The sequence below is a fragment of the Zonotrichia albicollis genome, chromosome 30, assembly GCF_047830755.1.
Source record: "Zonotrichia albicollis isolate bZonAlb1 chromosome 30, bZonAlb1.hap1, whole genome shotgun sequence".
Taxonomy (NCBI): domain Eukaryota; kingdom Metazoa; phylum Chordata; class Aves; order Passeriformes; family Passerellidae; genus Zonotrichia; species Zonotrichia albicollis.
Genome location: NC_133848.1, coordinates 6421088 through 6447811, shown reverse-complemented (window position 1 = coordinate 6447811; position 26724 = coordinate 6421088). Strand labels below are relative to the sequence as shown.

Below are 26724 nucleotides of genomic sequence, written 5' to 3'. Positions count from 1 at the left end.
AGGCCCCAAATCCCACCCCAAATATCCCAAAATTCTCCCAATCCTACCCCAATTCCCACCCCAATTCCTGCCCCAAATTCCCCAAATTCCTGCCCCAATCCACCCCAAATCCCCCCAATTCTCACCCCAAATCCCTCCAAATCCCTGCCCCAATTCCCCAAATTCCTTCCCCAATCTCCCGAAATTCCTGGCCCAATTCCCCCCGAATTCCCGCCCCAAATCCATCCCAAATTCCTGCCCCAAATTCCCCAAATTCCCCCAAATCCCTGCCCCAATTCCCCAAATTCCTGCCCCAATTCCTGCCCCAAATCTCCCCAAATTCCTGCCCCAAATCCCACACAAATTCCTGCCCCAAACCCACCTCAATTCCCCCTAAATTCCTGCCCCAAATTCCCCAATTCTCACCCCAAATCCCCCCAAATTCTTGCCCCAATTCCTGCCCCAAATCCCCCCAAATTCTTGCCCCAATACCCCCCAAATTCCTGCCCCAAATCCCCCAATTCTTACCCCAATACCCCGAATTCCTGCCCCAAATTCCCCAAATCCACCCCAAATCCCCCCAGATCCCCCTTTACCTTTCCGGTTGATTCGGATCCCGTTTTGCTCCGGCCCCTCCGGCCCTTCCTGGCTGGACATTGGGAATTCCTGGCTGGACATCCCGGAATCCCGGCCGGACACTGGGAATTCCCAGCCGGACGTGGCCGAGTCCTGGCTGGACACCGGGAATTCCTGACTGGACATCACCGAGTCCTGGCTGGACACCGGGAATTCCCGGCCGGACCCTGAGAATTCCCAGCTGGACGTCCCCGAATCCTGGCTGGACATTGGGAATTCCCGGCTGGACATCCCGGAATCCTGGCTGGACATCACCGAGTCCTGGCTGGACACCAGGAATTCCCGGCTGGACATCCCGGAATCCTGACTGGACATCACCGAGTCCTGGCTGGACACCGGGAATTCCCGGCTGGACATCCTCGAATCCCGGCCGGACGTGGCCGAGTCCTGGCCGGGCGTTGGGAATTCCTGGCTGGACATTGGGAACTCCCGACTGGACATCACTGAATCCTGGCTGGACACTGGGAATTCCTGGCCGGACTCTGGGAATTCCTGGCTGGACACTGGGAATTCCTGGCTGGACACTGGGAATTCCCGGCCGGACACTGGAGGGTCACTGCCCCGTCCGGCCGTGGGCGTCTGTCCATCCTCGGGGTCGGGGGCCCGGCCCGGCCGGAGCCTCCGGACAATCAGGAGCCGCAGGGTCTCCACTGGGAGTGGGGAGGGAAAAACGGGATTTGGGCTTTTCCCAAAAAAAAGGGAAAATGCCCCGGGATGGGGAAGAGAGGGAGGAAAAAAGGGGGATTTGGGATTTTCCAAGAAACAAAGGAATGACAATTGGGGAATTTGGGATTTCCCCAGGAATGGACGAAGGACATTTGGGAATTTGGGGTTTTCCAAGGAAACAGAAGAATGACAATTGGGGAATCTGGGATTTCCCCAGGAATGGAGGAAGGACATTTGGGAATTCGGGATTTCCCATGAAACAAAGGAAGGACATTTGGGGAATTTGGGATTTCCCCAGGGAACAGAGGAAGGACATTTGGGAATTTGGGATTTCCCCAGGGAACAGAGGAATGACATGTGGGGAATTCAGGATTTCCCCAGGAATGGAGGAATGACAATTGGGAATTCAGGATTTCCCCAGGAATGGAGGAAGGACATTTGGGAATTTGAGATTTCCCCAGGGAACAGAGGAATGACATTTGGGTAATTTGGGGTTTGGGGTTTCTCACCGTGCTCCAGCGCTGCCTCGGCCACCCCAGCAGTCCCCGGGCACGTGGGGGCGCTCGGGCCGGGGTCGGGACCCTCCGGGCCGGGGTCGGGGTCGGGGTCCCCCAGCTCAGGGTGCCCCAGCTCAGGGTCCCCCAGCTCAGGGTGCCCCAGCTCGGGGTCCCCCAGCTCAGGGTGCCCCGTGTTGGGGTCCCCGGGCCCGCGCGGCTCCTCCAGCAGCTCCTGCAGCGGCCGCGCCCGGGCCGAGGGCTCAGGGTCACTGCCGGCTGTGGGACAGCGACACCGTGGGGACACCGTGGGGACACCGGGACAGCAGGGGCAGGGACAGGGACAGGGACAGCAAGGACACAATGGGGTCACTGCCGGCTGTGGGACAGCGACACCGTGGGGACACCGTGGGGACAGCAGGGACAGGGGACAGCGACACCGTGGGGACACCGCGGGGACACCGTGGGGACACCGCAGGGACAGCAGGGACAGCGACACCGTGGGGACACCGTGGGGACACCGTGGGGACACCGGGACAGCAGGGACAGGGACAGGGACACCGTGGGGACACCGCAGGGACACCGTGGGGACAGGGACAGGGACAGCGACACCGTGGGGACACCGGGACAGTAGGGACAGGGACAGGAAGGACCGACATGGAGGAACAGGGACACCGTGGGGACACTGCAGGCCCAGGGCCAGCAGAGCCCCAGCAGTACCTGAGCAGCAATCCTCGGGCTCGGTGTCTCGGGCCAGCTCCGGGGACACAGCGGGGTCCGGCAGCAGCAGGCTGGGAACGGGAACGAGAATGGGAACGGGAATGGGAACGGGAATGGGAATGGGAATGGGAATGGGAATGGGAATGGGAATGGGGAATGGGGAATGGGAATGGGAATGGGAATGGGGAATGGGGAATGGGAATGGGAATGGGAATGGGAACGGGAACGGGAACGGGAACGGGAATGGGGAATGGGAATGGGAATGGGAATGGGGAATGGGGAATGGGAATGGGAATGGGAATGGGAATGGGAATGGGAACGGGAATGGGAATGGGAATGGGAACGGGAACGGGACAGGGCTGGCACCGGGACAGGCACAGGCAGCCCCGAGTGCCCAGCCCAGGGACCCTCTGGGGACACCACGAACCTCCTGAGCGCCATCCCACTGCCACTCACATTGCCACTCCCATTGCCATTGCCATTATTCCCATTCTGATCCCCATTATTCCCATTACTCCCATTATCCCCATTATCCCATCCCAATCCATCCCCACCTGCCGTTCCCGCTGTCCCTCTGTCCCTGCTTTGGTGGCCCCGCGAGGCTTCGGGTGGCTCCTTGCACGGCCTGCTCCAGCAGCTGCATCCACCTGCAATAATTAATGAATTAATGAATTAATTAATTAATTAATTAATGACAGGCTCCTTGCACGGCCTGCTCCAGCAGCTGCATCCACCTGCAATAATTAATGAATTAATGAATTAATTAATGAATTCCTCATTAATGACAGGCTCCTTGCACGGCCTGCTCCAGCAGCTGCATCCACCTGCAATAATTAATGAATTAATGAATTAATTAATGAATTCCTCATTAATGACAGGCTCCTTGTACGGCCTGCTCCAGCAGCTGCATCCACCTAAAATTAATGAATTAATTAATTAATGAATTAATTAATGAATGACAGGCTCCTTGCACGGCCTGCTCCAGCAGCTGCATCCACCTAAAATTAATGAATTAATTAATGAATTAATGACAGGCTCCTTGCACGGCCTGCTCCAGCAGCTGCATCCACCTAAAATTAATGAATTAATTAATGAATTACACACTGGAATTAATGAATTCCTCATTAATGACAGGCTCCTTGCACGGCCTGCTCCAGCAGCTGCATCCACCTGCAATAATTAATGAATTAATTAATGAAATCCTCATTAATGACAGGCTCCTTGCACGGCCTGCTCCAGCAGCTGCATCCACCTAAAATTAATGAATTAATTAATGAATTCCTCATTAATGACAGGCTCCTTGCACGGCCTGCTCCAGCAGCTGCATCCACCTGCAATTAATTAATGAATTAATTAATGAATTAATGAATTCCTCATTAATGACAGGCTCCTTGCACGGCCTGCTCCAGCAGCTGCATCCACCTGCAATTAATTAATGAATTAATTAATGAATTAATGAATTCCTCATTAATGACAGGCTCCTTGCACGGCCTGCTCCAGCAGCTGCATCCACCTAAAATTAATGAATGAATTAATGAATTAATTAATGAATTCCTCATTAATGACAGGCTCCTTGCACGGCCTGCTCCAGCAGCTGCATCCACCTAAAATTAATTAATGAATTAATTAATGAATTCCTCATTAATGACAGGCTCCTTGCACGGCCTGCTCCAGCAGCTGCATCCACCTAAAATTAATGAATTAATTAATGAATTCCTCATTAACGACAGGCTCCTTGGACGGCCTGCTCCAGCAGCTGCATCCACCTAAAATTAATGAATTAATGAATTAATTAATGAATTAATGAATTAATGACAGGCTCCTTGCACGGCCTGCTCCAGCAGCTGCATCCACCTGCAATTAATTAATTCCTAACACGGGAATTCCACAAGGGAATTAATTACACACAGTAATTACACACAGGAATTAATTACACACAGGAATTAATTACACATGGGAATCGCACACAGGAATTCCACATGGGAATTACACACGGGAATTAATTACACATGAGAATTTATCACACACGGGAATTAATTACACACAGGAATTAATTACACACGGGAATTAATTACACGCGGGAATTAATTACACACGGGAATTAATTGCCCATGGGAACCCCAGCCCATCCATCCCAGGATTTTCCAGAATTTCTGCTCACGTGTTTTTCTCCGAGGACGTCAGCGCCACCAGCTCGTAGATTTGGGGTCCCAGCTCCGAGGTGCAGATGATGAACAGGGCGCGCTTGTCTGGGGGGGGACACAGAATTCACAAAATTCCTCCCATTCCCACAATTCACAAAATTCCTCCCATTCCCAAAATCCCCAAAATTCCTCCCACTCCCAGCCCTACAATTCCCAAAATTCCTCCCATTCCCAGAATCCCCAAAATTCCTCCCATTCCCAAAATCCCCAAAATTCCTCCCATTCCCAGAATTCCCAAAATTCCTCCCATTCCCAGACCCAGAATTCCCCAAAATTCCTCCCATTCCCAGCCCCAAAATCCCCAAAATTCCTCCCATTCCCAGACCCACAATTCCCAAAATTCCTCCCATTCCCAAAATCCCCAAAATTCCTCCCATTCCCAGCCCCAAAATCCCCAAAATTCCTCCCATTCCCACAATTCCCAAAATTCCTCCCATTCCCAGACCCAGAATTCCCAAAATTCCTCCCATTCCCAGACCCAGAATTCCCAAAATTCCTCTCATTCCCAGCCCCAAAATCCCCAAAATTCCTCTCATTCCCAAAATCCCAAAATTCCTCCCATTCCCAGACCCAGAATTCCCAAAATTCCTCCCATTCCCAGACCCAAAATTCCTCCCGTTTCCAGACCCACAATTCCCAAAATTCCTCCCATTCCCAGCCCCAAAATCCCCAAAATTCCTCCCATTCCCAAAATCCCCAAAATTCCTCCCACTCCCAGCCCCACAATTCCCAAAATTCCTCCCATTCCCAGACCCAGAATTCCCCAAAAGTCCCAGAATTCCGGGATTTCCTGCTCCCACCTGTGGCCATGGGGCACCCGGCTGATTACAGAGCTGAAGCCCCATTTTCCCCCAATTCTTGCCCCATTTACCACATAAAAACCCCATTTTTTCACACAAAACCCCCATTTTTTTACAGAAAACCCCATTTTTTCACACAAAACCCCCATTTTTTCACACAAAACCCCCATTTTTTCACACAAAACCCCCATTTTTTTACAGAAAACCCCATTTTTTCACACAAAACCCCCATTTTTTTCACACAAAACCCCCATTTTTTCCTCACAAAAACCCCATTTTATTCACCTGTGGCCACGGAGCGCACGAGCAGCGAGCTGAGCTTGAGCACGGGGCTGAACCCCAATTTCCCCCATAAAAACCCCATTTTTTCACACAAAACCCCCATTTTTTTACACAAAAACCCCATTTTTTCCCACAAAAATCCAATTTTTCCACCCCAAACCCCCAATTTCGCCCCATTTCATTCACCTGTGGCCACAAGCAGTGAGCTGAGTTTGAGCACGGGGCTGAACCCCAATTTCCCCCATAAAAACCCCATTTTTACACACAAAACCCCCATTTTTTTACAGAAAATCCCCATTTTTTCACACAAAACCCCCATTTTTTCACACAAAAATCCCATTTTTTCACCCCAAACCCCCAGTTTTGCCCACCTGTGGCCACGGAGCGCACGAGCAGCGAGCTCAGCTTGAGCACGGGGCTGAAGCTCTGCTTGGTGTCGGGGCTGACGCCGAGGCCGCCCCGGCTGTGGCATTTCAGCAGCCACCGCTCGTCCTGGCGCTGCAGCAGCACCAGCAGCTCCTCCAGCAGCAGCACGTGCAGCTCTGCCAAACACAGCGAATTTGGGGATTTTTTTTTGATTTTTTGGGGATTTTTTGTGATTTTTTTTGTGATTTTTGGAGATTTTTTGGGGATTTTTTGGGATTTTTTTGTGATTTTTCTGTGATTTTTCGGGAATTTTTTGTGATTTTTGGGGATTTTTTTGTGATTTTTTTGTGATTTTTTTGTGATTTTTGAGGATTTTTTTGTGATTTTTTGGGGATTTTTTTGTGATTTTTTGGGAATTTTTTTTGTGATTTTTTGGGGATTTTTGAGGATTTTTTTGTGATTTTTCGGGGATTTTTTGTGATTTTTGGGGATTTTTTTTTGTGATTTTTTGTAGATTTTTTTGGGAATTTTGGGGGATTTTTCCAAATTTTTGCAGATTTTTTTGGGTTTTTTTTTTGGGATTTTTTTTTGGATTTTTTAGTGATTTTTTTCCATTTTTGGGGGGATTTTTTAAATTATTTTTGAGGATTTTTTTGGACTTTGTGGTTTTTTTTCATTTTGGGCGGCTTTTTGTATTTTGGGTTTTTTGGGGGGATTTTTTTATTTTTGGGGGATTTTTTAGTGATTTTTTTCCAGTTTTGGGGGGATTTTTAAAATTATTTTTGAGGATTTTTTTTTTATTTTTTTGTGATTTTCTTTGTGGTTTTTTTTTTTAATTTTTGGGGGCTTTTTTATTTTGGGTTTTTTGGGGGGATTTTTTTTTATTATTTTTGGGGAATTTTTTGGGGATTTTTTAGTGATTTTTTTTTTCAGTTTTGGGGGGAAATTGTTTTATTTTCCAGGATTTTTTTGTGGGGAGATTTTGGGAGGTTTTTTTTAATTTTTGGGGTGATATTTTAGTGATTTTTTTGCAGTTTTTTGAGGGATTTTCGGGGAATTTTTTTTTTTAATATTTGGGGGATTTTTGCGATTTTTTAAATGATTTTTTTTTGAGTTTTTGGGGGATATTTTGGGGATTTTTGGCTCTCCGTACCCACGCTCTTGTCCTTGCCCACTCGCCAGGACAGGGGTCCCTCGTGGATCATCCGGTGCGAGGTCAGGTCCAGGTTCTGCGGGCCCAAAACCCATGGAAAACACCCCAAAATCCAGGGAAAACACCCCAAAATCCACGGAAAACACCCCAAAACCCATGGAAACACCCCAAAATCCAAGGAAAACACCCCAAAATCCAGGGAAAACACCCCAAAACCCATGGAAAACACCCCAAAATCCATGGGAAACACCCCAAAATCCAGGGAAAACACCCCAAAATCCATGGAAAACACCCCAAAACCCATGGAAAACGCCCCAAAACCCATGGAAATCACCCCAAAATCCATGGAAAACACCCCAAAATCCATGGGAAACACCCCAAAATCCATGGGAATCACCCCAAAATCCATGGAAAACACCCCAAAATCCAGGGAAAACACCCCAGAAATTGAGTTTTTCCCATGTGATTTTTCCACTGGGGCTGGGATTGATGGGAAAAATGGGGAATTCCAATGGAAAAATCCACGGAAAACCGAGGGATTCCCATAAAATCCCACGGATTCCCAGGCTGCAAAAAATGGGAATTTTCAAGGAAAACTGGGGGATTCCCATGGAAAATCAGGGGATTTCTATGGAAAATCAGGGGATTTCTATGGAAAATCAGGGTATTCCCATGGAAAACCGAGGGATTCCCATGGAAAATCAGGGGATTTCTATAGAAAATCAGGGGATTTCTATGGAAAATTGGGGGATTCCCATGGAAAATCAGGGGATTTCTGTGGAAAATTGGGGATTTCTATGGAAAATCAGGGGATTTCTGTGGAAAATTGGGGTATTCCCATGGAAAATTGGGGTATTCCCATGGAAAACCGAGGGATTCCCATGGAAAATTGGGGGATTCCCAAGGAAAATCAGGCGATTTCTATGGAAAATTGGGGTATTCCCATGGAAAACTGGGAGATTCCCATCAAACCCATGGATTCCCAGGGAAAGCCCGGCTGCAGAAATGGCGATTCCCAAGGAAAACCAATGGATTCCCATGGAACATCAGGGGATTTCTATGGAAAATTGGGGTATTCCCAAGGAAAATTGGGGTATTCCCAAGGAAAACCAATGGATTCCCATGGAAAATCAGGGGATTTCTATGGAAAATCAGGGGATTCCAATGGAAAATCAGAGGATTTCTATGGAAAATCGGGGATTTCTATGGAAAATTGGGGTATTCCCATGGAAAATTGGGGTATTTTTGTGGAAAATTGGGGTATTTTTGTGGAAAATTGGGGTATTCCCATGGAAAATTGGGGTATTCCCATGGAACATCAGGGGATTTCTATGGAAAATCAGGGGATTTCTATGGAAAATGGGGAGATTTCCATGGAAATCCAAGTGATTCCCATCACACCCCTGGATCCCAGGGCCAGCCAGGCTGCAGCAGCAGCGGCGATTCCCAAGGCGAACCAATGGATTCCCATCACAGCCAGGGATCCCCATGGAAAATCAGGGGATCCCCATCACTCCCGGGGATCCCCGGTAACTCCCCGGGATCCCCACGCCGGGAGCCCCCGGGAGCCCCCGTTTTCCCAGGAATTTACCCGGAACTCGGCCGCCAGGGGGTTGCTGGTTCTCTCCAGCGCCGACGTGTCCAAGCGCCGCTGGTGCTCCTGCAGCCGCTGCCGGTTCTCGGCGCCGCGCACGGCCTCGTTCACGGCGCGCAGCACGTCCCGGCTGTGGTCACGGGCACGGAGCAGCTTCTGGTGCTCCAGTGAGCCCCCTGGAACCAGGAACATCCATGGGATAATGGGGAAAAATGGGATTGAGATCACTGATCCCACACCCACAGCACGTCCCGGCTCTGGTCACGGGCACGCAGCAGCTTCTGGTGCTCGGCTGAGCCCCCTGGAACATCCATGGGATAATGGGGAAAAATGGGGGAAATCCAGGGAAAAATGGGGAAAATCCAGGGGAAAATGGGATTGACATCACTGATCCCCTGCCCACAGCACGTCCCGGCTCTGGTCACGGGCACGGAGCAGCTTCTGGTGCTCTGCCGAGCCCCCTGGAACCGGGAAAATCCATGGGATAATGGGGAAAATGGGATTGAGATCACTGATCCCACACCCACAGCACGTCCCGGCTCTGGTCACGGGCACGCAGCAGCTTCTGGTGCTCTGCTGAGCCAACTGGGAATGGGGGAAATGGGGGAAATTCAGGGGAAAATGGGGAAAATCCAGGGAAAAATGGGATTGAGATCATTGATCCCACACCCACAGCACGTCCCGGCTGTGGTCACGGGCACGCAGCAGCTTCTGGTGCTCGGCTGAGCCAACTGGGAATGGGGAAATACAGGGGAAAAAATGGGGAAAAATGGGGAAAAATGGGATTGAGATCACTGATCCCACACCCACAGCACGTCCCGGCTCTGGTCACGGGCACGCAGCAGCTTCTGGTGCTCGGCTGAGCCAACTGGAAACGGGGAAAAATGGGGAAAAAATGGGGTAAAATGGGGAAAATCCAGGGAAAAATGGGGAAAAAATGGGATTGAGATCACTGATCCCACACCCACAGCACGTCCCGGCTCTGGTCACGGGCGCGGAGCAGCTTCTGGTGCTCGGCTGAGCCCACTGGGAACGGGAACATCCACGGGATAATGGGGAAAAATGGGGGAAAATCAGGGGAAAATGGGATTGAGATCACTGATCCCCCGCCCACAGCACGTCCCGGCTCTGGTCACGGGCACGCAGCAGCTTCTGGTGCTCCAGTGAGCCCCCTGGGAATGGGGAAATACAGGGGATAATGGGGAAAAATGGGGAAATTCAGGGGAAAATGGGATTGACATCAGTGATCCCACACCCACAGCACGTCCCGGCTGTGGTCACGGGCACGGAGCAGCTTCTGGTGCTCCACTGAGCCCCCTGGGAATGGGGAAAAATGGGGAAAAATGGGGAAAAATGGGGAAAATGGGATTGAGATCACTGATCCCACACCCACAGCACGTCCCGGCTCTGGTCACGGGCACGGAGCAGCTTCTGGTGCTCTGCTGAGCCCCCTGGAACCGGGAACATCCATGGGATAATGGGGAAAATTCAGGGGAAAATGGGATTGAGATCACTGATCCCACACCCACAGCACGTCCCGGCTGTGGTCACGGGCACGCAGCAGCTTCTGGTGCTCGGCTGAGCCCCCTGGAACCAGGAACACCCATGGGATAATGGGGAAAAATGGGGAAAAATGGGATTGAGATCATTGATCCCACACCCACAGCACGTCCCGGCTCTGGTCACGGGCACGGAGCAGCTTCTGGTGCTCTGCCGAGCCCCCTGGGAACGGGGAAAATGGGGGAAATACAGGGAAAAATGGGGAAAATCCAGGGGAAAATGGGATTGAGATCACTGATCCCACACCCACAGCACGTCCCGGCTGTGGTCACGGGCACGGAGCAGCTTCTGGTGCTCTGCTGAGCCAACTGGGAACGGGGAACATCCATGGGATAATGGGGAAAAATGGGGAAAATCCAGGGGAAATGGGATTGAGATCAGTGATCCCACACCCACAGCACGTCCCGGCTGTGGTCACGGGCACGGAGCAGCTTCTGGTGCTCCGCTGAGCCCCCTGGGAATGGGGAAAAATGGGGAAAATTCAGGGGAAAATGGGGAAAATCCAGGGAAAAATGGGATTGAGATCAGTGATCCCACACCCACAGCACGTCCCGGCTCTGGTCACGGGCACGGAGCAGCTTCTGGTGCTCTGCTGAGCCCCCTGGAATGGGGAAAAATGGGGGAAATTCAGGGGAAAATGGGATTGAGATCATTGATCCCCGGCCCACAGCAGCTTCTGCTGCTCTGCTGAGCCCTCTGGGAATGGGGAGATCCAGGGAACCCCATGGGATAATCCAGGGAATCCCAAGGGATAATCCAGGGGAAGATCCGTGGAATCCCATGGGATAATCCAGGGGCAGATCCAGGGAAATCCATGGGATAATCCAGGGAATCCCACGGGATAATCCAGGGGAAGATCCAGGGAACCCCATGGGATAATCCAGGGGGAGATCCGTGCAATCCCATGGGATAATCCAGGGGGAGATCCGTGTTATCCCAAGGGATAATCCATGGGAAATCCATGGAATCCCATGGGATAATCCATGGGAAGATCCAGGGAACCCCATGGGATAATCCAGGGGGAGATCCGTGCAATCCCATGGGATAATCCAGGGGGAGATCCGTGTTATCCCAAGGGATAATCCATGGGAAATCCATGGAATCCCATGGGATAATCCATGGGAAGATCCAGGGAACCCCATGGGATAATCCAGGGGAAGATCCATGCAATCCCATGGGATAATCCAGGGGAAGATCCAGGGAATGCTAAGGGATAATCCAGGGGGAGATCCGTGGAACCCCATGGGATAATCCAGGGGGAGATCCAGGGAATCCCATGGGATAATCCATGGGAAATCTGTGGAATCCCATGGGATAATCCAGGGGCAGATCCGTGGAATCCCATGGGATAATCCAGGGGAAGATCCGTGGAATCCCAAGGGATAACCCAGGGGCAGATCCATGGAACCCCATGGGATAATCCATGGGAAATTAATGGAATCCCATGGGATAATCCAGGGGCAGATCCGTGGAATCCCATGGGATAATCCAGGGGAAATCCGTGGAACCCCATGGGATAATCCAGGGGCAGATCCATGGAAACCAATGGGATAATCCAGGGGGAGATCCAGGGAACCCCGTGGGATAATCCATGGGAAATCCATGCAATCCCATGGGATAATCCAGGGGGAGATCCAGAGAATCCCAAGGGATAATCCATGGGAAATCCAGGGAAATCCATGGGATAATCCATGGGAAATCCATGGAACCCCAAGGGATAATGCAGGGGAAATTAATGGAATCCCATGGGATAACCCAGGGGCAGATCCATGGAATCCCCGGCGCTCCCGTCCGTACCCGGGGTGCACTTGATGACGCTGTCCAGCAGCAGCGGGTACTTGGTCAGGCGCTGCATCTCGGCGATCAGCAGGTCCTTCAGCTGCAGCCGCCGGCACTGCGGGTTGCTCTCGGCCTCCTGTGGGGATGGGACCGGATTGGGGGGTCTGAATCCTCTGGGTGCCAAAATCCCAAAATTCCTGACCCTTCTGGTTTCCCAAATCAGGGGATTCTGAATCCTCTGGGTGCCAAAATCCCAAAATCCCCAAATTCCTGACCCTTCTGGTTCCCCAAAATCAGGGGGGTCTGAATCCTCTGGGTGCCAAAATCCCCAAATTCCTGACCCTTCTGGTTCCCAAATCAGGGGGGTCTGAATCCTCTGGGTGCCAAAATCCCAAAATCCCCAAATTCCTGACTCCTCTGGTACCCAAAACTGGGGGTCTGAATCCTCTGGGTGCCAAAATCCCAAAATCCCGAAATCCCGGAATTCCTGACCCTCTGGTTCCCCAATCAGGGGATTCTGAACCACTCTGATTCCCAAAATCCCGAAATTCCGGAATTCCTGACCCCTCTGGTCCCCAAATCAGGGGGTCTGAATCCTCTGGGTGCCAAAACCCCGAAATCCCGAAATTCCCAAATTCCTGACCCCTCTGGTACCCAAAACTGGGGGTCTGAATCCTCTGGGTGCCAAAATCCCAAAGTTCCTCACCCTCTGGGTTCCCAAATAATGGAATTCCTCACCCCATTGGTTCCCCAAATCCCGAAATCCCGGAATTCCTGACCCCATTGGTTCCCAAATCAGGGGATTCCTCACCTCATTAATTCCCCAAATCAGGGGGTTCCGAACCCCTTTGGTTCCCAGAATCCCCAAATCCCAAAATTCCTGCTCCCACCGGTTCCCCAAATCCCAAAACCCCAAAATCCCAAACCACTGAAACCCCCAAATCCCGAAATTCCTGACCCTGCTGCCGGGAAAAAAGGGGGAAGAGGGGGGAAAAATCAGGGGAGGAAAAAATGGAAACCAATGGTGGGGATAAAGGTAAAAAAGGTGGAAAAGCAGGAATTGCCTGTCCCAGACCTGCATGAAGAGCTGGAAGCGGGGATCAAATGATGGAAATAAAGGTACAAAAGGTGGAAATGAAGGTAGAAAAGGCAGGAATGTCAAGGATTTGAGGCGGTACCTGCATGAAGAGCTGGAAGCAGGAACAAAGGTGGGGATAAGGGTAAAAAAGGAGGGAAAAAGGTAAAAAAGGTAAAAAAAGCAGGAATTTCAGGAATTGCCAGTGCCAGACCTGCATGAAGAGCTGGAAGCGGGGACAAAGGAGGAAATAAAGATAATAAAGGTACAAAAGGCAGGAATTTCAGGAATTGCTGCTCCAGACCTGCATGAAGAGCTGGAAGCGGGGATCAAATGCGGGGATAAGGGTGAAAAAGGAGGAAAAAAGGTAAAAAAGGTAAAAAAAGCAGGAATTTCAGGAATTGCCAGCGCCAGACCTGCATGAAGAGCTGGAACAAAGGAGGAAATAAAGATAATAAAGGTACAAAAGCAGGAATTTCAGGAATTGCTGCTCCAGACCTGCATGAAGAGCTGGAAGGGGGATCAAATGATGGAAATAAAGGTAGAAAAGGCAGGAATTTCAGGAATTTGAGGCGGGTACCTGCATGAAGAGCTGGAAGCGGGGAACAAAGGTGGAAATAAAGGTACAAAAGGAGGAAATAAAGATAAAAAAGGTGGAAATAAAGGTACAAAAAGCAGGAATATCAGGAGTTACCTGCATGAAGAGCTGGAAGCGGGGAACCAAGGTGGAAATAAAGGTACAAAAGGTGGAAATAAAGGTAGAAAAGGCAGGAATTTGAGGGATTTGAGTTGTTACCTGCATGAAGAGCTGGAAGCGGGGATCAAATGGTGGAAATAAAGATAAAAAAGCAGGGATTTGAGGCGTTACCTGCATGAAGAGCTGGAAGTGGGGACAAAGGTGGGGATAAGGGTACAAAAGGTGGAAATAAAGGTACAAAAGGTGGAAATAAAGGCAGGAATTTGAGGGATTTGAGTTGTTACCTGCATGAAGAGCTGGAAGCGGGGGGGGGGGGGGGGGGGGGGGGAACAAAGGCGGGGATAAGGGTACAAAAGGTGGAAATAAAGGTACAAAAGGCAGGAATTTCAGGGATTTCAGGAATTTGAGGCGGTACCTGCATGAAGAGCTGGAAGCGGCTCTCCTTGCGCTGCTTGGTGCGGATCAGCTCCAGCGCCACCGACTGCGAGGAGCAGAAGGCGGCGGCCACGCGCTGGAACTGCTCCTTGGCGGCGCCCTCGAACTGCGAATGCAGGCAGGGAAACGGCACCGTTGGCTCCCAAAATCCCCAAAATCCCCAAATCCCCCATTCCCGGGGTTCCCGTCTGTCTGTGTGTCTGTCTGTCTGTGTGTCCGTCTGTCCGTCCTACCCGGGCCAGCATCAGGTCCCCGATGTCGCCGATGATGGGGCCCTGCTCCTCCCGCAGCCGCCGCATCGCCTCCCACAGAGAGCCTGCGGGGGAAAATGGGGGGAAATGGGGAAAAATGGGGGGAAAGGAATGGGAAAAGGGAGGCAAAAAAAAGGGGGGAAAATGGGGAAAAAGAGGGGGGAAATGGGGGGAAAAGAGAGGGAAAGGAAAAGGGAAAAGGGAGGCAAAAAAGAGGGGAAAAAAGGGGAGAAAAAAGTGGGGGGAAAGGAGGAAAGGAATGGAAAAAGGGAGGCAAAAAATAGGGGGGAAATGGGGGAAAAAAAGGGGAGAAAATGGGGAAAAATGGGGGGAAATCGGGAAACAGAGGGGGGGAAATGGGGAAAAATGGGGGGGAAAAGAGAGGGAAAGGAAAAGGGAAAAGGGAGGCAAAAAACAGGGGAAAAAAGGGGAGAAAAAAGTGGGGGGAAAGGAGGAAAGGAATGGAAAAAGGGAGGCAAAAAATAGGGGGGGAAATGGGGGAAAAAAGGGGGTAAAAGGGGGAAAAAAGAGAGAAAGGAATGGGAAAAGGGAGGCAAAAAAGAGGGGGGAAATGGGGGAAAAAAGTGGGGGGAAAGGAGGAACGGAATGGAAAAAGGGAGGAGAGGAAAGGGGAAAAAAAGAGAGAAAAGAGTGGGGAAAAGGAGGGGGGAAAAGGGGCGGAAAAGGGGCAAAAGGGGGAAAAGAGTGACAAAGGAATGGAAGAAGGTAGGGGAGAGAGGGGGAATAAAGAGAGAAAGGAATGGGAAAAGGAGTGGGGAAAAAAAGGGGAAAAAGGAGGCAAATTTGGGATTTCAAGATTTTGGAGATTTGGGATTTCAGAGATTTGGGATTTCGGGGATTTCGGGTTTCAGGATTTCGGGGTTTCAGGGTTTTGGGGTTTCAGGATTTGGGGTTTTTGGGTTTTCTCTCACTGTGCACGTTGATGAGCTCGGGCAGGTTGGGGAAGAGCAGGATCCCAGTGGGATTTGGGATTTTGGGGTTTCAGGATTTGGGATTTTGGGGATTTGGGATTTCAGGATTTCGGGGTTTCAGGGTTTTGGGGATTCAGGATTTCAGGATTTTGGGATTTTTGGGTTTTCTCTCACTGTGCACGTCGATGAGCTCGGGCAGGTTGGGGAAGAGCAGGATCCCAGTGGGATTCGGGATTTCAGGATTTGGGATTTTGGGGATTTGGGGATTCAGGATTTTGGGGATTTGGGGATTTTGGGTTTTCTCTCACTGTGCACGTCGATGAGCTCAGGCAGGTTGGGGAAGAGCAGGATCCCAGTGGAATTTGGGATTTTGGGGATTCGGGATTTCAGGATTTCGGGGATTCGGGATTTCAGGATTTCGGGGATTCAGGGTTTCAGGATTTTGGGATTTTGGGGATTTCGGGGTTTCTCTCACTGTGTACGTCGATGAGCTCGGGCAGGTTGGGGAAGAGCAGCCCCAGCTCCTCCCGGCTCAGGAGCTGCTCCCGGCGCAGGCGTTGGAAGAAAAGCAAATCCAGAACGCGCAGGATGCGCAGGTGGGACAGCTCGGTGACAAACAGCTCTGGGGACAGGGGGACATTGGGGACATTGGGGACAGCTCGGTGACAAACAGCTCTGGGGACAGGGGGGACAGTGGGGACAGTGGGGACAGTGGGGACATTGGGGACACATTGGGGACACATTGGGGACACAGTGGGGACACAGTGGGGACAGTGGGGACAGCGGGGACACATTGGGGACACATTGGGGACACATTGGGGACACATTGGGGACAGTGGGGAGCAGACCCCGGCACCCAGCCCCAGCCCCAGCGCCCCAAACCCTGGGGAAAAAACGGGAATGAGCCCCCAATGCCAGGCAGGAACTGGGAATGAGCCCCCAGACCCAGGAATGCTCCCCAACCCCAACCCCAGCTTCCCCAGCCCCCCGGCATTCCCACATTTCCCGGCATTCCCAAATTTCCTGTAATTCCCATAATTCCCGGATTTTCCAGATTTGCCGTAATTCCCACATTTCCTGTAATTCCTGTAATTCCCAGATTTCCCAGCATTCCCAGATTTCCCGTAATTCCCGGATTTCTCGTCATTTCTTGTCATTCCTGTCATTCCCAGACTTCCCGTAATTCCCATCATTCCCATAATTCCCAGATTTCCCGTCATTCCCAGATTTCCCAGCATTCCCGGATTTCCCGTCATTCCCATAATTCCTGCATTTCCCAGATTTCCTGTCATTCCCGTAATTCCTGCATTTCTCATAATTCCCACACTTCCCAGATTTCTCGTCATTCCCAGATTTCCTGTAACTCCTGTAATTCCTGCAATTCCCAGATTTCCCGTCATTCCCGTCATTCCCACATTTCCCGTCATTCCCACATTTCCCGTCATTCCCGTAATTCCCAGATTTCCCATCATTCCCGCATTTCCCGTAATTCCCAGATTTCCTGTAATTCCCATCATCCCCGTCATTCCCAGATTTCCCGTCATTCCCAGATTTCCCGCAATTCCCACATTTCCTGTCATTCCCGTCATTCCCGCATTTCCCATCATTCCCATAATTCCAGATTTCCCGTAATTCCCACATTTCCCGTATTTCCCGTAATTCCCGTCATTCCCACATTTCCCAGCACTTCCATCATTCCCGTAATTCCCATAATTCCTGCATTTCCCGTCATTCCCGCATTTCCCATCATTCCCAGATTTCCCATAATTCCCAGATTTCCCATCATTCCCGGCATTCCCAGATTTCCCAGCATTCCTGCATTTCCCGCCGTTCCCTCACCGTTGATGACCTCCTGCCGGTCGACCTCGCGCTGGCAGAGGCTGCCCAGCAGCTCCCGGCTCACCGAGTGCTGCCAGCTCTGGGCATTGCTCTGGGCGTTGCTCTGGGAATTATTCTGGGCATTGTTCTGGGCATTGTTCTGCTGCTGCCAGCCCTGGCAATTCGGGGGATTTTGGGCATTTTGGGGATTTTGGGGATTATTTTGGGGATTTTGGGGTTCGGGCTCCGGCTCCAGGTCAGGGCTGGGGCCCTGCTCGTCCTCCAGCAGGTGCGGCAGGAAAGCGTCGGCAGCCAGGCCCAGGCTGGGCGAGTCCACGCTCCTGGGAACGGGGCAGAAACACCAAATTTGGGGGAATTTGGGGGGAAATTGGGGGGAAATTATGGGGGGGAAATTTGGGGAGAAATTGGGGGAAAATTCGGGGAAATTTGGGGAGAAATTGGGGGGAAATTTGGGGGGAAATTTGGGGGGGAAAATGGGGAAAGAAGGGGGAAAAATGGGGGGAAATTTGGGGAGAAATTGGGGGGAAATTTGGGGAGAAATCGGGGGGAAATTTGGGGAAATTTAGGGAGAAATTGGGGGGAAATTTGGGGAAATTTAGGGAGAAACTGGGGGGAAATTTGGGGAAATTTAGGGAGAAATTGGGGGGAAATTTGGGGAAATTTAGGAGGAAACTGGGGGGAAATTTGGGGAAATTTAGGGAGAAATTGGGGGGAAATATGGGGAAATTTGGGGAGAAATTGGGGGGAAATTATGGGGGGGAAATTGAGGGGAAAATGGGGAAAGAAGGGGAAAAAAATGGGGGGAAATTTGGGTGGGAAATTGAGGGGAAAACAGGGAGAAAACTGGAGGAAAAAGGGGGGAAATTTGGGGGGAAAACCAGGGAAAATTGGGGGAAATTTGAAGGGGAAAAGGGGGGAAATTTGTGGGAAATCTGGGGAAAAAGGGGTGGAAAATGGGGGGAAACTGCGGGGGGAAATGGAGGGAAAAGGGAGGGGAAATGGGGAAAGAATGAGGGGGGAAAATGGGAGAAAAAGGGGGAAAAGTTGGGGGAAAACAGGGGAAATTTGGGGGGGAAACTGGGGGGAAAATGGGGGAAATTTGGGGGGAAACTGGGGGGAAAAGGGGGGGGAAATGGGGGAGAAAATGGGGAAAGAATGAGGGAAAAAATGGGGAAAAAAGGAGGGAAAAATGGGGAAAGAATGAGGGAAAAAAGGGGGAAAAAGGAGGGAAAATGGAGAAAAAAAAGGAGGGAAAATGGGGAAAAAAGGAGGGAAAAATGGGGAAAGAATGAGGGAAAAATGGGAAAAAAGCGGGAAAAGTGGGCAAAGTGTGGATGGGAATTGGGGGGGGTCTCACCTGCGCCCCATCTTTGGCGTGAAGGGGGGGGTGGGGTTTTCCAGGGATCTGGGAAAAAAACGGAAAAATCCCAAATTTCCCCAATCCCGGCGAGTTCAGCCTCGAAATCCCAATTTCCCAATTTCCCCTCCTTTCCCTGATTTCCATCCCAAACCCCAAAACCTGGGATCGGAATTCCGGCAATTCCCGCCTGTTGGAGAGGCTGGAGGTGCAAAAACTCCCCAAAAAAACCCCCAAAATCCCAAATTCCTGCATTCCCAACTCTCCCACCTCCCCATATTTCATTCCCAGACCCCCGTTATCCCACCCCCGTGTCCGTGCCCCCCGGAATTCCGTGAATTCCATGGATTCCATGGATTTCCATGGATTCCCCACCTGTTGGAGAGGCTGGAGGTGCAAAAACTCCCAAAAAAACCCCAAAAATCCCAAATTCCCCCCATTCCCAACGCTCCCACCTCCCCATATTTCATTCCCAGACCCCCGATACCCCAACCCTGTGTCCGTGCCCCCCAGAATTCCGTGAATTCCATGGATTTCCATGGATTAACATGGATTTCTTACCTGTTGGAGAGGTTGGAGGTGCAAAGCCCTTCCCAAAAACCCCAAAAATCCCCAAATTCCCCCATTCCCAACGCTCCCACCTCCCCATATTTTGCCCCCAGACCCCCGATACCCCAACCCTGTCTCCGTATCCCTAGAAATTCCATGGATTCCCATGGATTTCCATGGATTTCTTACCTGTTGGAGAGGCTGGAGGTGCGAGAACTCCCCAAAAAAACCCCAAAAATCCCCAAATTCCCCCATTCCCAACGCTCCCACCTCCCCATATTTTGCCCCCAGACCCCCGATACCCCAACCCTGTCTCCGTGCCCCCCGGAATTCCGTGAATTCCATGGATTTCCATGGATTCCCCACCTGTTGGAGAGGCTGGAGGTGCAAAGCCCTTCTCAAAAACCCCCAAAAATCCCAAATTCCCCCATTCCCAACGCTCCCACCTCCCCATATTTCATTCCCAGACCCCCGATACCCCAACCCTGTCTCCGTGCCCCCCGGAATTCCATGGATTTCTATGGATTCCCCACCTGTTGGAGAGGCTGGAGACGTGAGAATTTCCCCCAAATCCCCCCATTCCCAACGCTCCCACCTCCCCATATTTCATTCCCAGACCCCCGTTACCCCATGCCCGTGCCCCCCAGAATTCTGTGAATTCCATGGATTTCCATGGATTCCCATGGATTTCTTACCTGTTGGAGAGGTTGGAGGCGCAAAGCCCTTCCCAAAAACCCCCAAAATCCCAAATTCCCCCATTCCCAACGCTCCCACCTCCCCATATTTCATTCCCAGACCCCCGTTACCGCACCCCCGTGCCCGTGCCCCCCGGAATTCCAGGATTCCCATGGATTTCTATGGAATCCCCACCTGTTGGAGAGGCTGGAGGTGCAAGAACTCCCCAAAAACCCCCAAAATCCCAAATTCCCCCAATCCCAACGCTCCCACCTCCCCATATTTCATTCCCAGACCCCCGATACCACACCCCTGTCTCCGTGCCCCCCGGAATTCCGTGATTTCCATGGATTTCCATGGATTCCCCACCTGTTGGAGAGGCTGGAGACGTGAGAATTTCCCCTAAAATCCCAAATTCCCTCAATCCCAACTCTCCCACCTCCCCATATTTCATTCCCAGACCCCCATTACTGCACCCCCGTGCCCCCCAGAATTCCATGGATTTCCCATGGATCCCCACCTGTTGGAGAGGCTGCAGACGTGAGAATTTCCCCTAAATCCCCAAATTCCCCCATTCCCAACGCTCCCACCTCCCCATATTTTGCCCCCAGACCCCCATTATCCCAACCCTGTCTCCGTGCCCCCCAGAATTCCATGGATTACATGGAATTCCATGGATTCCCCACCTGTTGGAGAGGCTGGAGACGTGAGAATTTACCCAAAACCCCAAATTCCCCCATTCCCAACGCTCCCACCTCCCCATATTTCATTCCCAGACCCCCGTTACCGCACCCCCGTGCCCGTGCCCCCCAGAATTCCATGGAATTCCATGGATTCCCCACCTGTTGGAGAGGCTGGAGGCGGAGGAGGAGGCCGAGTGCAGGCGGGCGCCGTCGCTGCCCCCGTCCATGTCGACGTCGCTGCGCGAGCGCGGCACCGGCTCCGAGCGCCGCGAGCGCCGCAGCTCCTCCCGGCCCTTGAGCGACTCCGAGCGGCCCAGGCGCACCTCGCACCGGGAGCTGCTGCAAAATCCAGGGAAAAACGGGGGAATTAGGGCAAAAATCATGGGATTTATGGCAGAAAATCCCCGGGAATAAGGGCAAAAAATCCCGGGAATTAGGGCAAAAATCCCATTGAAATCAGGCGCACCTCGCACCGGGAGCTGCTGCTGGAAACGGGGCAAAAACGGGGGAATTAGGGCAAAAATCCCATTGAAATCAGGCGCACCTCGCACCGGGAGCTGCTGCTGGAAACGGGGCAAAAACGGGGGAATCAGGGCAAAAATCATGGGAATTAGGGCAAAAATCCCATTGAAATCAGTCGGACCTCGCACCGGGAGCTGCTGCTGGAAACGGGGCAAAAATGGGGGAATTAGGGCAAAAATCCCATTGAAATCAGGCGCACCTCGCACCACGAGCCGCTGCAAAATCCAGGGAAAAACGGGGGAATTAGGGCAAAAATCCCGGGAATTACGGCAGAAAATCCCCAGGAATTAGGGCAAAACATCCCAGGATTCATGGGAGAAATCAGGCGCACCTCGCACCGCGAGCCGCTGCTGGAAACGGGGCAAAAACGGGGGAATTAGGGCAAAAATCCCGGGAATTATGGCAGAAAATCCTGGGATATATGGCAAAAAAATCCCAGGAATTAGGGCAAAAATCATGGGAATTACGGCAGAAAATCCCCGGGAATAAGGGCAAAAATCCCATTGAAATCAGGCGCACCTCGCACCGGGAACTGCTGCAGAATTCAGGGAAAAATGGAATTAGGGCAAAAATCCTGGGATTCAGGGCAAAAAATCCCCGGGAATAAGGGAAAAAAATCCCGGGGTTCGCGGCAAAAAAATCCTGGGATATATGGCAAAAAAATCCCAGGAATTAGGGCAAAAATCCTGGGAATTACGGCAGAAAATCCCTGGGAATTAGGGCAAAAATCTCGGGATTCGGGGCAAAAAATCCCCAGGAATTAGGGCAAAAATCATGGGATTCACGGGAGAAATCAGTTGGACCTCGCACCGCGAGCTGCTGAAAACGGGGCAAAAAAGGGGGAATTAGGGCAAAAATCCCGGGATTTGGGGCAAAAAATCCTGTGAATTACAGCAAAAAATTGCCGGGAATAAGAGAAAAAAACCCCAGAATTTTGGGGAAAACCACCAGAATTTTGGTGCAAACCCCTGGGATTTTCGGGAAAACCCCTGGAATTTCAGGAAGACCCCGATAATTTTGGGTGCAAACCCCAGGATTTGGGTGCAAACCCCGGGATTTTTGGTGCCACCCCCCAGCCCCATTCTCACGTGTCGGGGCATGAGCATCAGCAGCTCTCACGGGGCAAAAACTCCTGTGAATTACAGCAAAAAATCACCGGGAATAAGAGAAAAACCCCAGAATTTTGGGGAAAAACACCGGAATTTTGATGCAAACCCCTGGGATTTTCGGGAAAACCCCTGGAATTTCAGGAATCCCCGATAATTTTGGGTGCAAACCCCGGAATTTGGTGCCCCCCCCAGCCCCATTCTCACGTGTCGGGGCCCAGCAGCTCCTCGGGGACGCTGCCGGTGCTCAGGCGCTGCCCCGGCGCCTCGGGCGCCTCCCCGTGGCCGCCCTCGAAGTGCTGGATCATCGTGCGCACGTTCCCCGGCTTCAGCGCTGGGAGTGGGGAGAGAGAAACAGCGGGGATGGAACGGGGATGGGACGGGGGAAAAACGGGGAAAAAACGGGGGAAAAAACGGGAATGGAATGGGGAAAAAACGGGGATGGAACGGGGATGGAACGGGGAAATAACGGGGGAAAAAACGGGGATGGAACGGGGAAAAAATGGGGAAAAAATGGGGAAAAAATGGGGAAACAACGGGGGAAACAACGGGGAAACAACGGGGAAACAACGGGGAAACAACGGGGAAAAAACGGGGAAAAAACGGGGAAAAAATGGGGAAAAAACGGGGAAAAAACGGGGAAAAAATGGGGAAAAAACGGGGATGGGAACAGGGATGGAACGGGGAAAAAACGGGGAAAAAACGGGGATGGAATGGGGAAAAACGGGGAAAAAACGGGGAAAAAACGGGGAAAAAACGGGGATGGAACGGGGAAAAAACGGGGAAAAAATGGGGAAAAAATGGGGAAAAAACGGGGATGGAACGGGGAAAATACGGGGAAAAAACGGGGAAAAAACGGGAAAAAATGGGGGAAACAACGGGGAAAAAACGGGGAAAAAACGGGGATGGAACGGGGAAATAACGGGGATGGAACGGGGAAAAAACGGGGAAAGAACGGGGAAAGAACGGGGAAAGAACGGGGGTGGAACGGGGAAAAAATGGGAATGGAACGGGGATGGAACGGGGATGGAGCGGGGATGGAACGGGGAAAAAACGGGGAAAAAACGGGGAAAAAACGGGGATGGAACGGGGAAAAAACGGGGGAAAGAACGGGGAAAGAACGGGGAAAAAACGGGGAAAAAACGGGGAAAAAACGGGGAAAAAACGGGGAAAAAACGGGGAAAAAACGGGGAAAAAACGGGGGAAAAAACGGGGATGGAACGGGGATGGAACGGGAATGGAACGGGAATAAAATGGGAATGGAATGGGAATAAAATGGGAATAAAATGGGAATTCGGGACATGGGGAGCTCACCCGGCCATGGGCGGCTCCTGAGCCCAAATCCCAAATTCCTGACCCTAAATCCCGAATTCCTGAGCCTAAATCCCGAATTCCTGAGCCTAAATCCCAAAATTCCTGTTCCTAAATCCCAAATTCCCAGTCCAAATCCTGAATTCCTGACCCTAAAGCCCAAATTCCCAGCCCAAATTCCCAGCCTGAATCCTGAATTCCTGATCCTAAACATGGAATTCCTGATCCTAAGTCCCAAAATTCCCTTCCCAAATTCCTGATCCTCAATTCTGTATTTCCCATCCTAAATCCCAAAATTCCCAGCCCAAATCCTGAATCTCCCATCCCAAATTTCCCAGCCTAAATCCTCAATTTCCCAGCCTAAATTCCCCAAATTTCCCACTTCAAATTCCCAAAATCCCAAATCCCAAATTTCTGATCCCAAATCCCAAATTTCCCTTCCTAAATCCTAAACCTCCAATTTCCCTCCAAAATCCCAAAATCCCAAATCCCGGCGTTCCCAGGAATTCCATCAGGGAAGAGAAAATGGGAACAAACCCCAAAACCAAGGGAAAACAATGACAGAAAAATGAAGGGAAAGCAACGAAAAAATTGGGAATTTTTACCTTCAGTGGGGGACAGGGGGACATGAAATGCTGGAAAACAAAAGGGAGGAGTCAGAATTCCCAAAATCCCGGGGGAAAAAAACGGGAATTCGGAATGCTGATGGGATGGGAACGGAAAAAAAACCAACGGGATGGGAATGTGGGAGTGAGGCCGGGATGCGGGAATTCCAGGGAAATCCCAGGGAAATCCCAGGGAAATCCCAGGAAAATCTCTGGAAAATCTCTCGGAATTCCAAGGAAAATCCCAGGAAAATCCCAGGAAAATATCCCTGCAAAATTCCAGAAAAATCTCAACAAACCCCCCGTAAAATCCCAGGAAATTCCCAGTAAAATGCTGGGAAAATCCCAGGAAAATTCCAGAAAAATCTCAAGAAACCCCCCATAAAATCCCAATAAAATCCCAGGAAATTCCCAGTAAAATGCTGGGAAAATCCCAGGAAAATTCCAGAAAAATCTCAAGAAAACCCCCCACAAAATCCCAATAAAATCCCCATAAAATCCAATAAATTCCCAGGAATCCTCAGGCAGGCCGGGGCCAGGTGGTTCCCAAGATTTTGCAGAATTTCCTGGATTTTCCCAGGATTTTTCCCTGGATTTTCCCAGGATTTTTCCCTGGATTTTCCCAGGATTTTCCTGGATTTTCCCAGATTTTTTCCTATATTCTCCCCGTATTTTTCCCAGTAATTTTCCCTGAATTTCCTGGGATTTTTCCCGGATTTTCCCCAGGATTTTCCCCGGATTTTTCCCAGATTTTTCCCCGATTTTTTTCCCAGATTTTCCTGGGTTTTTCCCGGATTTTCCCAGGATTTTCCTGGATTTTCCCTGGTTTTTTTCCCAGATTTTCCCCCGTTTTTTTTCCCAGATTTTTCCCCGATTTTTTTCCCAGATTTTCCCGGGTTTTTCCCGGATTTTCCCCGTTTTTTTTTCCCAGATTTTTCCCCGATTTTTTTTCCCAGATTTTCCTGGATTTTCCCAGGATTTTCCCAGGTTTTTCCCAGGATTTTCCCCATTTTTTTTCCCAGATTTTCCCAGGATTTTCCCATTTTTCCCCACCGTTCCGGGCTCACTCACTGCTCTGGGAGGAGCTCCGCGGTTTCCCGATGTATTTCAGGATCGGGTTCTGCCTCTGCTCCTTCTCCTTCCTGGAGCTGCTGCTCTGTTGGGAAAAATCCTGGAATCGCTCGGGATCCCGGCAATTCCCGGCACAAACCCCAAAATCCCATCCCAAATCCCAAATTCCCATCCCAAACCCTGAATTCCCATCCCAAATCCTGAATTTCCCATCCCAAACCCTGAATTCCCATCCCAAATCCCGAATTTCCCATCCCAAACCCTGAATTCCCATCCCAAATCCTGAATTTCCCAACCCAAATCCTGAATTCCCATCCCAAATCCTGAATTTCCCATCCCAAATCCTGAATTTCCCATCCCAAATCCTGAATTTCCATCCCAAACCCCGAATTTCCATCCTAAACCCCGAATTTCCATCCTAAACCCCGAATTCCCATCCCAAATCCCAAATTCTCATCCTACATTTTCATCCTAAATCATAAATTCCCATCCCAAATCCTGAATTTCCCATCCCAAATCCCGAATTCCCACCCCAGATCACAAATTCCCATCCTAAATGATAAATTCCCATCCCAAACCCTGAATTCCCATCCTCAACCCCAAATTCCCATCCCAAATCCCAAATTCTCATCCTAAATTTTCATCCTAAATCACAAATCCCCATCCCCAATCCTGAATTCCCATCCTCAATCCTGAATTTCTGTCCTCAAGCTCAATTCCCATCCCAAATCATAAATTCCCACCCCAAATCCCAAATTTTCATCCTAAACCCTAAATTCCCATCCCAAATTCCCATCCTCAAACCCAAATTCCCATCCTAAATCCTGAATTCTCATCCTAAATCCTGAATTCTCATCCCAAATCCCAAATTCCCATCCCAAATCCCAAATTCTCATCCTAAATTTTCATCCTAAATCACAAATCCCCATCCCAAATCCCAAATTCCCATCCTAAATCACAAATCCCCATCCCAAATCCTGAATTTCCATCCCACATCACAAATCCCCATCCCAAATCCTGAATTCCCATCCTCAGCCCCAAATGCCCATCCTAAATACCAAATCCCAAAATTCCCACCCTAATCCCGAATCCCCCCATCCCAAATCCCAAATTTCCCATCCCAAATCCCAAATTTCCCATCCCAAATCCCGGATTTCCCATCCCAAATCCCAAACTCCCATCCCAAACCCGGAATTCCCATCCCCAATCCCGAATCCCCATCCCAAATCCCGTATTTCCCATCCCAAATCCCGGATTTTCCATGCCAAATCCCGGATTCCCACCCTCAACCCGAATTCCCAGGATCTGGCTCAGAACACCCCGGAGTCCCGGTGCCAATTTCCCCGGATTTGGGTGCAGATTCCCGGGAATTGGGGGCCGCCA

At 50.8% G+C, this 26724-nt stretch overlaps 1 protein-coding gene across 1 annotated transcript in view; it reads right to left on the bottom strand.

Moving 5' to 3' along the window:
- LOC141725666 (rho guanine nucleotide exchange factor 11-like) overlaps positions 1 to 26724 on the bottom strand; it is a 49056-nt gene that overhangs the window by 4433 nt on the left and 17899 nt on the right. Inside the window, exons 13-30 of the mRNA XM_074529635.1 lie at positions 25342 to 25525; positions 24271 to 24300; positions 22562 to 22688; positions 20886 to 21062; positions 18820 to 18867; positions 17463 to 17782; positions 16099 to 16245; positions 14674 to 14756; positions 14421 to 14546; positions 12252 to 12369; positions 8892 to 9070; positions 7301 to 7376; positions 6153 to 6323; positions 4657 to 4744; positions 3050 to 3142; positions 2496 to 2566; positions 1791 to 2054; positions 576 to 1265 (exon numbers count right to left, since the gene is read on the bottom strand). Coding sequence (XP_074385736.1) covers positions 576 to 1265; positions 1791 to 2054; positions 2496 to 2566; positions 3050 to 3142; positions 4657 to 4744; positions 6153 to 6323; positions 7301 to 7376; positions 8892 to 9070; positions 12252 to 12369; positions 14421 to 14546; positions 14674 to 14756; positions 16099 to 16245; positions 17463 to 17782; positions 18820 to 18867; positions 20886 to 21062; positions 22562 to 22688; positions 24271 to 24300; positions 25342 to 25525 — 2992 coding nt within the window. The remainder of the gene's footprint in view (positions 1 to 575; positions 1266 to 1790; positions 2055 to 2495; positions 2567 to 3049; positions 3143 to 4656; positions 4745 to 6152; positions 6324 to 7300; positions 7377 to 8891; positions 9071 to 12251; positions 12370 to 14420; positions 14547 to 14673; positions 14757 to 16098; positions 16246 to 17462; positions 17783 to 18819; positions 18868 to 20885; positions 21063 to 22561; positions 22689 to 24270; positions 24301 to 25341; positions 25526 to 26724) is intronic.